General features: G+C 47.5%; 1 protein-coding gene across 1 annotated transcript in view; it reads right to left on the bottom strand.

Moving 5' to 3' along the window:
- The window catches only part of PARVA (parvin alpha), a 173,432-nt gene that overhangs the window by 14,760 nt on the left and 144,253 nt on the right, over positions 1 to 14,419 (bottom strand). The window contains exons 6-10 of the mRNA XM_082683120.1: positions 8,461 to 8,576; positions 5,125 to 5,183; positions 2,801 to 2,820; positions 1,436 to 1,497; positions 643 to 711 (exon numbers count right to left, since the gene is read on the bottom strand). Coding sequence (XP_082539246.1) covers positions 643 to 711; positions 1,436 to 1,497; positions 2,801 to 2,820; positions 5,125 to 5,183; positions 8,461 to 8,576 — 326 coding nt within the window. The remainder of the gene's footprint in view (positions 1 to 642; positions 712 to 1,435; positions 1,498 to 2,800; positions 2,821 to 5,124; positions 5,184 to 8,460; positions 8,577 to 14,419) is intronic.

The following is a 14,419-nucleotide window of genomic DNA, read 5'->3' as shown; positions in this document are numbered from 1 at the left end:
ACTGAAAATGCAGAGCCTGAGTCTAATAATGAGGGGAAAAAAATTGAGAGATGGTCTATGTATGGATCTAATGGCCTGCACTCTTCAAAAATGTCCACGTCACACCAAAAAACAAAAACAAAACAAAAAAAACAAAAACAAAACAAACCCCAAACTATATTAAAAAGAGACTAAATAGATAGCCATTGACAGCAGCCCAAGAATATCAATATCTTTGACTCTGATGATATTGTCAAAACCAGTCAAATATCCGCAACTTCACGTGGTTCGATGTAAATAGATTAACATCTTGACGTTACAGTTGCTTGAATCGGATAATTGCAAAGTGATTATTTAAGAGCATACTTGTTCTTAGAGACATCTGCTGAAGTATTTAGGGGTAGAGGCAGAGAACTAAACCCTGAATGTGGCCAGATGCGGACAACTGGTGTACACAGGTGAAGAGTATGCAGATATTCACGAGAATATCCTTGCAACTTTTCAAAAGAAAAATTAGAAAAAAAAAATCAGCATTCCATGCAGTTCACCCCTCTGAGTGGAACAGGATGCCCCTCCCTTAGGGGAAGGCTTCAGGATCAGTATGGAAAGCCATCCCGGCCGGCTGTGCGGGGGTGGGGCACTCGGAACAGGACTGTCACCCACCTGGGTTTCCAGTTCTGTGACCTCCAGGTTCAGTTTATTCAGGTGCTTGTTCACAAAAGTGATGAGTGTCTAAAAGAGAAGCACACGCCGGTAATGAAGATGGAGACTCCTGCCAGGGTCAGATCCTGGAGGCCACCTCTGCGATTCTACCCTAAGGACAAGGACCAGTGTGATCACACAGGACAAGGCCTAGCTGGGGGTGCCAGCCAGGGATCACTGCAGCTCTGCGTGAGAACGAGCAGCCCATGAGGCTCTTCTGCCAAGCTCCTCAAGTTCACAGGAAAGGACGGCCCCCCGTGTTTGTGGTCCCATGCGCTATGTGATTCAAATAGCCAGGTTCAGGGCTGTGAAAGGGGCAGAAAATCCTGAGGGCAGAATGACAGGTGCAGTGTCCTAGCCCAGGCTGGGGAGGGGGGCCAGAGAAGAAACCAGCTCCCTGGGTCCCTCCTTCCAGACCTTCCTGGTGGCAAGTGCCTGTGCCCTGGGGGGTACAGAGGTCTGAGGGAAGAGGCCTGGTTGGCTAAGAGTTCCGTGTGGATGGGAAGGCAGGGTGCTCGTCATCTCAGAATCCCCCAGGAGACTCTATCCTCCTGAGAGGAGAAAGGAGTGGATAAGGTATCCAGCGGGAATAAGAACATAAAGCGTACCTCACTTACTTGGGGTGGGGAAGCCTGGAGTGTGCAGAGAGCTGGCGAGGACACCAGGGTCGGGCAGCCGGCAAGCTACGGGCATGGGCTCTAACGTCAGGCTGCCGCCCGCTCCCCTCCCTCCCTCCCAGGCACCTCCTGCTCACCTTTTTCACTACATTGAGTTTGTCTGGTGCGTGGTCAAACAAGGTGTCAAAGGCGTCACGTTCTGGAAAAACAGGAAAAGGTAGAGTGGGGAAGCCCAGCCAAGACGGCTGGGTGTCAGGGACAGGCAGGAATTCTTCAGTGTGGGACCCAGGGCTGGAACTCTGGAAGCTGGGCTGGGGGCAGACATTCTGGCTTGATTCATAGCATAGGGACTTTCTCTGTGTCCACTTTTTACATCAACCCTCTCTTGGGCTGGGGTTGGGGGGCTCTGTCAGGCCGTTTGAATTGTGACTGGTCATGTCTCTTCACTATTTATATCCGTTACATCATGATTCAGTCACAGGCCTCAAGAATTTCTGAAGCTTTTTGGAGGCAGAATGTCTCCAAACATCAAACCACATCACCCCCTAATTTTCAAAACCAGGATGGCCACGGCAAGCCTTGTGGTGGAGTGCACAGATGGTTGGCACGGGAGCCCCGGGGGCCCGGGATGGAAGGTGCGTTCCTGTTCTCGAGGGAGTCCATCATTTCAGACTTTGTACCTCAGTTTCTTCATCTGTAAAATGGCATTTGAAAACAAAACCTCCCCCAGGAGTGTGATGAGGATGAAAGACAAGAACGTGTGTGCATGTGTTCTGGAAACTTGGAAGTGTCTGCTGATCTGAGTTTATTAGAGTATTTCAAACATCATCCACCGTAAATGTGGAATTGTCGAAAGCAGCAAAGCCATGCCCCCTGCCCCTTCCTCCCATTGCTGGAGCCCTCAGGCTCTCGGAATGCAGAGTGGAAACAGTGGGTAGGACTGGAGGCAGGGAATGAGAAGAATGTCCAGGAGGGACCTGGGGCTGGGAAGCTTCGCGGTCCTGGGGCCTGCCTTTTCCTGCTCTTGCACCGATGAGTAAATCTGGGACTGCCAGAGGGGTGACTGTGGCCTTGAACATTCACAGACTATATAAACAAACGTGGAGTTCTGGGAAACAGGAGCAGTATGACATGTGATGAGGAAAGAGGGACAAGACGGCTTCTAGAAAGTCCAGACTGAGGGGGAGAGTTGACTGTCCCGAGTGTGTACGTCTGCCTCTTTACTTCCACAACATACTTGGAACACAACTGCCCCACGGATGCCAGGGCCCATCCCGAGCCCAGCAATGCCAGTGGTGACTGACAAGAGGGCTGTGCCGCTGTGGCCAGGTTTCCTCTTCCCACCAGTGAGCTGACCCTCCCTACTAAGCCGCCCTGTCACCAGGCTGATGCAGACACACATGCGGGAAGCAGGCCAAGTGCCTGTTTTCCCCAGCTGCTCCAGAATTAACGAGACCCCCGTGGCAGCCACCAGCACCAGAGGGTAATCCTATGCAACTCACCATGCCTTCCAGAGAGCGCCCTGCAGGAAAAGGAGAAAGAAAACAGTATGAGTCTTCTGTCTCTGCCCTTCACTGAAGAGCCCACAAAGCTTCCTTCCTTGGCATTTTATTCTGCACTAAGTCTCCAATTGTCAGTCGCCTTTATCTCATGTCCACCTGTTTCTTCCCTCTGTTCCACAGATACGTTGGTGCTCACACAAAGCCTGGTATAAATGACACTTGCACAACTATTTCTTTCCCCCTAAAATCCCACTGTTGCTTAATAGCTGAGAAGGAATATCAGACCTGGGGTTGCAACATTCCCAACCACTGCACTGCCCGAGCTGCTGTGGCCATCTGCCCGGGGACATCGCTTTTGTCTTTCTCCTGGTCATTCTGTGATTCCCGCCAAAACTGCACCTGCCATTGGCTCCAAATCAGTCTCTCGAAGAGGGCAGGGATTGGAACCTTACTCATCCCAGCGAAGCGGCAAAGTGCTAACAGCACAAGCATTACAACAGACTACTTAGGTTTAAATCCCACAGAGCCACTTGCTTGTTGTGGGGCCTCGGGCAAGCTACAGAACCTCTCTGGGCGCCAGGTCTCTTAGCTCTAAAACAAGGATGATAATGAGAAACACCTCAGCCGGATGTCGTGAGCATTACATGAGTTAATCCATAGAAAGACTCTAGGGTAATTCTCAGTATATAGTGAGGGTTCAATACATTTTTTTCTCTGTATGTTTTTGGTTCTTATCATATTGGTTTATTCCAACTGTGCATCTATCCCCTACTAAATGATGACTTAGGGGTAGTGTACTGAAAAGAATAATGAACTTGGAGTTCACTGTTGGATAGACCAAGGACAACTGCTTCTCCACCTTTGGGATGTGGGGTCTTAGGAGGTATAGGCATTGCTTTGTGTATTTATTAGGAATATCAATAGATATTAAAGTGCTTTATAAACTGTTGTTTATGTTGTTGACTTCCACCATGATGTCATGTGGCAAGATGGCGGAGGGAGACCACAGGAAGCATGGCAAGCAGCTGACAGATTACTCTGCAAACCCAAACCTCATGTCCCCTGGTTCAGGAGCTTCTCCAGAATGTGAAAGAGGAGGTGTAGACAAGCCCAGCAAAAGGTGAAGGGTGTGTGTGTGGGGGCAGGTCTGAGCCAGAAGACATGAAGGACATGTCACAGGACCCAGGCTAGGGGAGCAGTGTGCCTTGTGGATCAGCCGCCCTCTTGATTTCCAAGAGGAGCCCCCAGAGTGATGTGGAGGCTGCCCGACAGGCTCTCCGTGGGCCATGAACTGGGCACCTTGGGAAGGGCCACTGCCCATCTCTGCCCTCCCCTGGTCCTGTTGAAGCCACAAGCACAGTGTGGTTCAGATGAGATCGGGCGCGTTCAGGGTGGTATGGCCTTAGACCACAGTGTGGTTCAGACAGGCAGCACCAGGGCCCTTCCTCAGCCACCACTGGGGAAGCAAGCTGCCTAGAGACTGGGCAAGGCTTGGAAGGCAGAGGTCAGCTGCGGCAGAAGAGCCCGGCTCTCACCACAGCGAGTCCTTACCACCTCTCTGGTTAGGCAAACGCTCCCCACTTCAGAGACACAGAAACCAAGGTCCAAGCAAGTGGCAGAGTCTGGATTTGAACTCAAGTCAGGCAGGCTTAGTGGTCCCTGCTCTTTCCATTTATTTCACTCTTGTTCAAGGGAACATAGAGGAAATTTGGGGCAGCAGGGAATGCTGAAAATGGCCTTTGCCTGTGGCTCAGGCCTGCCCCGCAATCTTGAGAACCCCTTCCCGCTGCATCCTGCTTTTTCTACCTCAGAACAGACTTCGCTTCCCCCCGGCCAACCTCTTCCATATTCTGAGATTCCAACTGCTTAACGGAAATGAAAAAACACAAAACACCAAGCTACCACCCTGAGGTAGAAAAGGCCTTTCTGGGTCATGGCACGTGACCAAATACATCAGAGGCAGAAAAGGAAGGAAAAACGTCCCTTTGAAGGTTCACGCTTTAAATTCGACCCCACGTTTATGGCATGATGATTCCATGCCAGTTGGCTTTTTCGGGGGCACACTCTTTTCCCGGAGTGCCACAAAATTAGAATTTTTCAATCATAGCTAATTCCCTCTCCCCGCGTCCCCACCCAAGTTTGTATCTTAAGCATTGAGAGGCATGTTTTGAATGCACGGAAAAGGCTAAACTATAATCATTGGCTGAAGTCTAATCCCTCCTGCGATCCCAATAAATGAAAACTAAATATCAGCAAATGGATGAATTTCGGAGAAACATCTGTGTTCCATTAGAGGATCGCTGGCAACAATGGTGTTGACATACTCTGTGTTACCAGTTATTTCCTCTTGGATTTGCCGAGACTGGAGGATTCCTTCTCGTTTCTGAAATGGGGGGGCGGGGGGGGCGGGGCGGGGAGAAAGAGAGAAAAATATGCTTTAGAAAAATACCAAAAAAAAAAAAAAAAAACTGATTAGCATTCCTGATACTGAGAAAGTTACTGGTGTTTAAGAAATGAAACCCAGAGAGGAGATAGTGCCAGAAGCAAAATGAAGCCCCTGATTTCCTGGGCCTGGACCATACCATTCATGCTTAGGCGCCATTAGTGTTTATTCCAAACAAGTTGGCTGTTTCTTGGACGGTGAATCTTTTTCTTTCTTTATTGGAAGACATTTTGCTGGAAGCAAACTGTTTGCCTCCTGGAGTCCTCCGCAGTAAACCAAATGGAAATGAAGGCCAGGGTGTGTCTGCCCTCCAGCTGGGGCCGCAGAGGGAAGCGAAGAAACACATTAAGCAGCGGGGCTGGGGGGAGAGGGCGGAGGCCAACTGGGAGAATTTAAACAGAGGGCGAGTTTTCGGTTTTGTTTTTGTTTTTAATGGATAAATAGGGGGGGCTTTTCTGGGAGCTGTACAGCCCTCAGGTAACTCGCATTTTCTCTGAGATAAAGGTAATAAGCACTCTGGAGGCCCTCAGCTCCCACCCACCCACTCATCGGCTCATCCGTCTGTCTGTCTGTCTGTCCATCTGTCATTTGTCCACCTCCTCCCAGCAATTTATCTCTTCTTTCTTTCTTCCTTCCTTCCTTTCCTTCCTTCCTTCCTTCCTCTCTCTCTCTCTCTCTCTCTCTCTCTCTCTTTCTTTCATGAGTCAGTGTCTTTCCTGTACAAGAGTCTATGTTGGGACTGAGAGCAAATACTGTGGCACGTCTGACCTCACTTCTGACCTTGAGGAATTTAGAGTAAAACAGGATAGATGAAACAGGTATGTGAGAAAGATCTCCAAGAAAGCGTCTGGGTTTATGCCTGATGGTGCAGCTCCATTATTCTAGCAGGATCCCCCCTTCACTCTCAGAAGCGTCGCGCGTCAGTTACACAGTAGTCCCAGGCAGACAGGAAGGGCTGAATGCGGGACAGGAGCAGGCACTTTCAGTGCGGACGGTCAGGGACCCCTTGCAAGGGGAGGGCATCCTTGAGCTGGAACTTAACAGGACACAGAGGATTTGGCCAGCCACAGGGGAGAGAGCACTCCAACAGAAGGGATGGCCTGAGTGAAAAGGCAGGTCACGAGAGCACAAATGGGTCCGGGAGCCTGTCTGGAGGGCTGGCGGCTGCCATAACTCGGTGGGGAGTCAACTGTGAGCTGGTCTGGAGTTTAAACCTCATTGTGTGGGGCTGGGAGCTAGCTAGTGAAAGGAGTGTTGGGGCTCAGGATGACCCTCTGATAGGTGTAGGGAGGGAGATCCATTTCATCAGGTCTCTAAAGTCGCTCCCAGACACGTAGACGACAGCCGTTTGGGGATGGCAAGCGGTTCTCAAGGCAAGTTCATCTACAAAGGCAGAGAACAGTGTCCAGAAGGAGCCTCCAAGCGTTAGCATGTCAGCTGAAACCTGCCTTCTTGCCCTCTTACCCAAACTTTTAGAACCTTCTCTTCTATTCCCACTAGCCACAGAAATGAGTGTCCTTGCAAAATGCTTTTATGGAAGGAAAGGTAGAGCTGGATAAAGGCCAAGAGCTTATCTGTACTAGGTTAGGAAGAACAGATTATCAAAGTAAAAAAGGAAGTAAACAAGAAAAATAAGTATACCATTTAAAAGGGATCCAGTAAGGATAAATCAAGACTTTTTCCCAATTCAGCTTCAACGTGTGTATGATTTTTACGCGGGGCTACTGGTATTTGTGTCCTTGTCTTGTGATATTTTTTAGAGACATAAAAACTCATCTTCAATTTCATGCAGAATTCACTGCTTTTGAACAGAATGGAAAGGAATAACCCCTCACGCAGGTCCTGGATTCACCTTAAGCTATTAATTGTGTCTCCGAAGTCTCTCTGGGGCTCAGTCAGTGTCTTCTGGCTAATTCTGAGTTCTGCTTTTGTGCCTATTTAAGTCAACAAAGCACGACACCCCACACAAGCTGACACGCATAGGCACCATTCTGTGCTACCTTGTCCTCTCATGAGACCAGTTCGGTCCTTTTAGCTGCACTTAGCCTTGGAACCACACATTCTCATCTCCTCTGACCCTCTGGTCACCCTCTCTCTGCTCCTTAGGTGTAATCTTGTCTCCTGGCAGACAGGGCCAAAGAGGACTGTTCCTATTATATCCCCCTGATGTTTAGCAAGTTGGGTCCTCAGAAGGTGTAGAAGAAATCCTTTATCACCAGGGCATGGCCCAGCAGCTGACCGAGGAGAGCCCTCACAACCTCCTTCCTTCAGTTAACTTCTGATCCCTGAAAAAGCTCAGCTTTTGTCCCAGAGGCTTGGCCTCGCACGGTTAGGCCAAGCCTACCAGCCCTCAGGGCTCTTCCTCACCAAGGGACAGCAGAGCCGCCATACTGTTCTCTTCTCCAGAGCCCTGGCTAACCAGAGAGCTGCTTATTAGGGGCGTTCTCCCTCACAGCATGTTTACTTGAAAAGAACAGAAACAAGCAAACAGAATGCTGACCTTTCCTAAATGGCCATAAAGTTGGAAAATGAAATTGAATTTGGGTATGTAATGGGGTTAGGAGCAGAGTGAGAGAGTTACAGGGAAAGAGCACACCCTCATTGTGGAAATTAGACAGCCATATGTGAATGGAAATTCCATCCAACAATCTGGGGAAGATGACCTGAGATCCCAGCCATGCTTCTGTGGGCAGGTGAAAAGCAGCAGTGCCCTGAATACAGGCAAGGCCAGTCAGGGGCTCTCTCTCAAACACAGACACACACACACACACACACACACACACACACTCCTTCCCACACATAGGTGTCTGTCTCTTCCCAATACTCGTGCCTCGTCTGTTTAACCAAAAAATGATTCTCCATGGCTTGTAGGGTCTAAACACAAGGCATACATCTTTTCTCCTGCCCCTACTGCACACACCTCACCCCCTCCAATACACAGTACCCGGACACCCTCCTGGCAACAACAGGTAAACCCCAGGCACGTGCCCCACACAAGGCTAGCCCATACTCAAGCCCATCAGTTAATGCACGGTAACTGATCGCTGCCACACGCATTGGACACTGCGCTCACATCCCTTCCCGCAGACAGCACATCAAGGACACTCAGCATTCATTCCACTATCCTTGTAATAAGCTCCCCAGGCTGCCTTAGCTCCCGCATGAAGTCAGCCTCTATCCCCCTTTAAGGGCGCAGATGTTTGTCGTGCTGTCTTACCTGGACCACGACCACTTGGATGGAGACATGATCTGGGAGTCGGATTGGTGCCCGGAAATACTGGGACAGAGCAACCAGCAGATGCAAGATGGCTACCAGGCTCTTGGCATGAACAGCTGAAATAAAACAGGATTTTAAAATTAGAGAACCTTCTTCCAGATCCTAGGCAAATATAAGCAGATATTCAAAACGTAGCAGTACCATACCCAATGCACCTTCTATCGCCCCATCCCTGCCACAAAGGATCTCATGGGCCTCCCCTTTTAGGCCCCCTCAGTCTTGGCCAAGTCCCATGGAGCTGCTGCTTGGATCATGTTACTTTTGGGTTTCCCATATAGTGCCTCTCCACTCTAATCCAAGTTTCCAGTAGGGACCCTGACAACTGCTGAATTTTGAGATCAGATCAGCCCTCTGCCATCCCCATGTTTTTGCTCATTCTGTTCTAATAACCACGAGCGTGTCTGCTCTGCCTGCTCTCTCCCTTCTCCATTGACGGTGAACTCTTTGGGTTATCACTACTGCCATGTAGATGTATGCCAGGGCTCTACCCCAAGAACATCCTCAATAAATTGAGCACTGAGTCAGGAACACTGGGGATCCTTTCCTTTGTTCAGGGCTTAGAGTCCCCCGAGGAAGGCGTGACACATCTAAAGGGCTTTGATGGTCTTCTGAACACTGTGTATGGTCTGCGTAGGCAGGGCCCCTTAGGGAAGGGCTGGGAGATGATGTTTATGACCCAAATAGCTTCTGTAGCTACAGAGCAACGGGCTGGATGTGAAACCACTAGGGAAGGGTAGGCCACCACTGAGTTGTAGTTTTTGCAGCAGCCGAGAGGAGAACATGCTACGAAAACGACAATGCTGTGACGTAATGGGTACACACGGGGTCAGTTCTCTGGAGCTTCAGTTCTCGCTTGACAAGCTCTGTATTGGTTTTCCTTTTCTTTTTCTTTTTTTTTTTTTTAAAGATTTTTTTATTATTTATTTGACAGACAGAGATCACAAGTAGGCAGAAAGGCAGGCGGGGCGGGGGTGGGGGGTGGGGAAGCAGGCTTCCTGCTGAGCAGAGAGCCTGATGCAGGGCTCCGTCCCAGGACACTGGGTGACCTGAGCTGAAGGCAGAGGCTTTTTTTTTTTTAAAGATTTTTTTTATTTATTTATTTATTTATTTATTTATTTATTTATTTATTTATATTTTCAGAAAAACAGTATTTATTATTTTTTCACCACACCCAGTGCTCCATGCAATCCGTGCCCTCTATAATACCCACCACCTGGTACCCCAACCTCCCAACCCCCGCCACTTCAAACCCCTCAGATTGTTTTTCAGAGTCCATAGTCTCTCGTGATTCACCTCCCCTTCCAATTTACCCCAACTCCCTTCTCCTCTCTAACACCCCTTGTCCTCCATATTTGTTATGCTCCACAAATAAGTGAAACCATATGCTAATTGACTCTCTCTGCTTGACTTATTTCACTCAGCATAATCTCTTCCAGTCCCGTCCATGTTGCTACAAAAGTTGGGTATTCATCCTTTCTGATGGAGGCATAATACTCCATAGTGTATATGGACCACATCTTCCTTATCCATTCGTCCATTGAAGGGCATTTTGGTTCTTTCCATAGTTTGGCGACCGTGGCCAGGGCAGAGGCTCTAACCCACTGAGCCACCCAGGCGCCCCTCTGTATTGGTTTTCTGCCTGCATGACCTTGGGTAGGCCATTCAATGCCTCTGGAGCCTCAATCCGCTCCTCTTTGCAAATGGGGATAACAGTAACTATGCAGAAATACAATTTGTAAGAATTTCCAGAGATAACAGGCAAAGCTTTCAGCACATAGCAGGTTGTGCTATGGAATGGTTGGAAGGGTTGATGTATTTTTTTTAATTATAACTCAGGAGAAAATACCTGGCACCTAGGCAATTAAGTCATGTCAACGATCTCCTCGTTCTTTCGCCTAAAAGGAAAGATTCACCAGATACCTTACCTGCCTTCACAGTCCTACCGGCCTCATGGGTTTCTCTTTATGGGGGGGAGGGCACTTAAGGGAAGAACCAAACATGCTCATTTTGTGTACTTAGCCCACACTGGATCCATTACCAGGGTGTCATTCTCTCTGCCCTGGGACTGAGGAACCTGCTTTAGTAGAAGTCTTAAGAAATCGCCAAGAAAAGGAAATGACTCAGACATTCCTTGGGCACTCATTAGTGTTGCTTGTTATCACTGCTGTTTCAAAGAAGGCTCTCCACTGAGAGCAGCAGCCCCACACCCACACGCAGCAGACGATCTGCTCCTAACTCAGCCCCCCAGAAGACATTTTTCAGTTCTGGGCTTTTGGGCATCGACCACAATTTCACCCACAGTGACAGCCTCAAAAAAAGGCTCCCAGCATGGGAGTGACCTACTGCCAAGGCGGGCTTGCTGCCGGGGTGAGGCATCACCGGGTTTGCCTGTCTGATCAGAACTGCCATATCCCTGGCCCGTCACAGAGGGCTGTAAGGACATTGGCTAACTCTGCTAGAGGAGGTGTGGTCGAAAAGCTGGCTCTTACACACGGGTGGCCTGTACTTCATCTTGACCATCTCACTAAGCAACACAGAGCTGTTTCATAAGTACCATACAGATGTCAGTCTCCTCTGATGAGGGTTCTGTCCCCCGAGGAGTTTTTTCAAAAGAAGTAATTATAGTTTCTCTCTGCCTCTTTCTCCCCCCACCCCCTACACACACACACTACATGTGCAGATAGGTTAATTATTATGTAATATATCATCATTAAAGAATTCTGGAAAACACCATGTATAATAACCAGAGGATAGTTTAGACCAGTGGTTTTCAAAAAACAATTTTTTTTTTTTTATTAAGCAGAGAAACCCTTTGTTTAAAAGCCATTAGGCAAAACAGATGAGAAAAAAAAAAAGTACAAGTGCTTCCGTCCCCAAGTCCTAACTGCAGCCCACCCACGGCTGGCTCTCTCCTCACTGATGCCTGAGTTCCTCCTGGCAGATCATGAGGTTGGGCCAAGCATGGTTTAATAATCACTGCTTTAACAAATTATGGTATATCCACACAATGGAATAGTTTCCATGCGCTGAATATCACTGTTGAAACAATGTAACTATAAATATTAATAATGTAATGTTAAACAGGAACAATAGAAACAATGGAAATAGACACACTTATGGATATACAGATTTAAACACATACACACACGTATGCACACACATACACACGCATGCTTGTGGCCAAGACTTAGAAAGGAATATTAAAAAAATGAAAACATGGTAGTTTCCTATTTCAAAGTTTTCTTTAGGCCAAAGATATGTCATCTTTTTCCATTAAGACAAATCCTAACAACCTTTGCATAATTGGGTGCCCGCCTCATTGCCACCTCTGAGCGTGTCTCCTGGTCTCTCCCTGACACTAGACAGAATCTAGAGCCACCGTGATCTGGCACTCAAGTCAGGAAGGCAATGTACAGATTTAGAGCAGGGCCAAGGTTCTGCTGTATAAACTGGGCACTCAGCCACTGTAACAAGAGCTGAAAAATTTCCAAGAAGCTGCCAAGTTAGAAACAGTCCTTCAAATAGGAGCTGTGGCGGAAATATAAACCCGTGCCATTTTTCAGGAGGCAATTTGACAATACGTATTATGACCTTAGAAATGTACATATACTTTGGCCCTAAAATACCATTCCTAGCTTTTAGCCTAAAGAAGTAATTGTGGCTATGAGCAGAGAGAACTCATCAGGCTATGTTTATAAGGGTGAAAAAAAAAATCTCAAAATCCATCATTAATTAAATTGCTTATGATATAACCATATAATATCCTGTTACATAATGTTAAAAGTGACAGAATATTTAAAGATTTGTCAAGATCTACATCTTCTAAACATATACAGACTGAGCTCATCTTTATAAAAATAAACTCTATTTACAGAAGTATACACACATTTATTTTCCTCTTTCTTACGCCACTGTGTAAGACTTGATGGAGCACACCACCGGGTCCCTATCTCTGGGTGGGCGGCTTAGAGGAACAGCATGTACAGGCTTAGTGCACAGGTGCCAGACTCTCTGGCTCTCATTTCCGGCTCCGCCACTTACCACTCGTGTGACCTTGGACGATGATATTCCTTTAGCAAATATTACTGTGCTTAGTAATCACCAGTCACTCTTCTAGATTTTGGGGACTCAGTAGTGAAAAGACAAAAATCCCTGACCTCATAAAGCTTACAAAAATTGTTTCTTAACTTCTCTCTGACTCTATTTTCCCACCTGTAAAATGGGCATAATAGAATTCTTATCTGAGATGAGTGAGGATTACAAGAATCAAAAGATGTAAACTGCTTAGAACAGTATAAAGCGTACAGAAAGCACCATAAATAGGTTAGATGTTTATATTTAAATGTCTTTTATCTTTGTAAGTTTTTAATAACAAAAATTGTTGTGAAGAAAACAGAAAAGGAAGAGTTTCCTAAAGCCCTAGATGAAATGCCTTGGTAACTCACAGCTATCCCTGCCACCTTTATCCTGACGGGGAAGGCGATACAATGTCAAACAGCCAGAGAGGAGAACAGGAGGGACGGAACTCCCCTCTCGGAGTGGGGCCCAGCACATTCCTTAGGGAAGAAGCCAGTGCTGCTTGTAAACAGGCATCACAGGGAGCTGGCCACTGAGATAATTATCTCTCTGACCTAGTAATTCAGCTCCCTTATGGAAATCTATCTGACAGGAATAATTTGAGAGACGCAAAAAGAGACCCAACTTAAGACATTTGACTTGGCCTTATCTGATAGGAGCCATAGGCCAGCAAACGTCTTGATAGGATCAACGTCAACATAAGGTTTTAAACTTACTATGGGATTATCTACCCCATGAAACAGAAGCAAAAGGAAGTACAAAGACCCCACGGGAATATAGGAAATACGATCTAATATTAAGAGAAAGCAACATACCAGACTGTGTATGACTTCATCAAGGAAAAATAGGCATGATATGGACAGTAGTGGGCAAAAAAAATGGAAATAGCTAGATGAGAATGGTAATACAGGGGACTATTGTACTCACACACATCTCCCTGCAAGAAATGAAGGTAAATGTGAACGAAACAAATCATTAAAAGCCACTGAACACAGTAGTCTTCTGGGGCACCTGGGTGGCTCAGTCGGTTAAGTGTCCAGTTCTTGGTTTCAGCGAGGTCATGATCTCAGGATTGCGAGATTGAGCCCCGGGTTTGGCTCTGTGCTCAGCGCTGAGTCAGCTGGAAATTCTCTCCCTCTGCCTCTCCCCCTACTCATGCGTGTGCTTGCTCGCTCTCTCTCTCTCTCTCAAATAAATAAATATTTATTATGAAGATTTAAAAATTTATGATAAAGATTTATTTATCTGAGAGACAGCAGAGTGAGAAAGAACACTTGTTGGGGAGGGGAGGGGCAGAGGGAGAAGCAGACTCCCCACTGACCCAGGAGCCTGATGTGGGGCTGGATCCCAGGACCCTGGGATCATGACCTGAGCCAAAGGCAGATGCTTAACCGACTGAACCACCCAGGTGCCCATAGATACATCTTTAAGACAAAAACAAACAAACAAACAAAAAAACCCCATTCTTCTGTCTTTCCCAAGCTGGATACCCTGGCAAGTTAAGAGGTGTTTTGTTTTTTTTTGGAGGGGTACGTGGAGATGGTCCATATTTAGGGAGCAGGAAGTAGAATGAGATGAAAGGAAGTGGGGCTCTTCATTGGAAGACTTTTAACGCTTGTGACAGTTCTGGAGTTCCAAAATGTAGCTGCAGATCCTACACATGTAATCAAGGGCTCTTCCTCTCCCCCCACACTCCCAATACTATTAGCAGACCCTGGGGCAGCATCCAGGGCCCAGCACTTGGCCTCTCCTCCTGCTCCTGGGTATTTGTCAGGCAGCAGATGCCCCACTCCAAGCAGCGTGTGCTGTGCGCGCCAAGATG

Source organism: Mustela nivalis (assembly GCF_964662115.1).
Source record: "Mustela nivalis genome assembly, chromosome: 9".
Classification (NCBI taxonomy): domain Eukaryota; kingdom Metazoa; phylum Chordata; class Mammalia; order Carnivora; family Mustelidae; genus Mustela; species Mustela nivalis.
The sequence above is the reverse complement of the archived record's forward strand: the minus strand, read 5'-3'. Positions and strand labels throughout refer to the sequence as shown.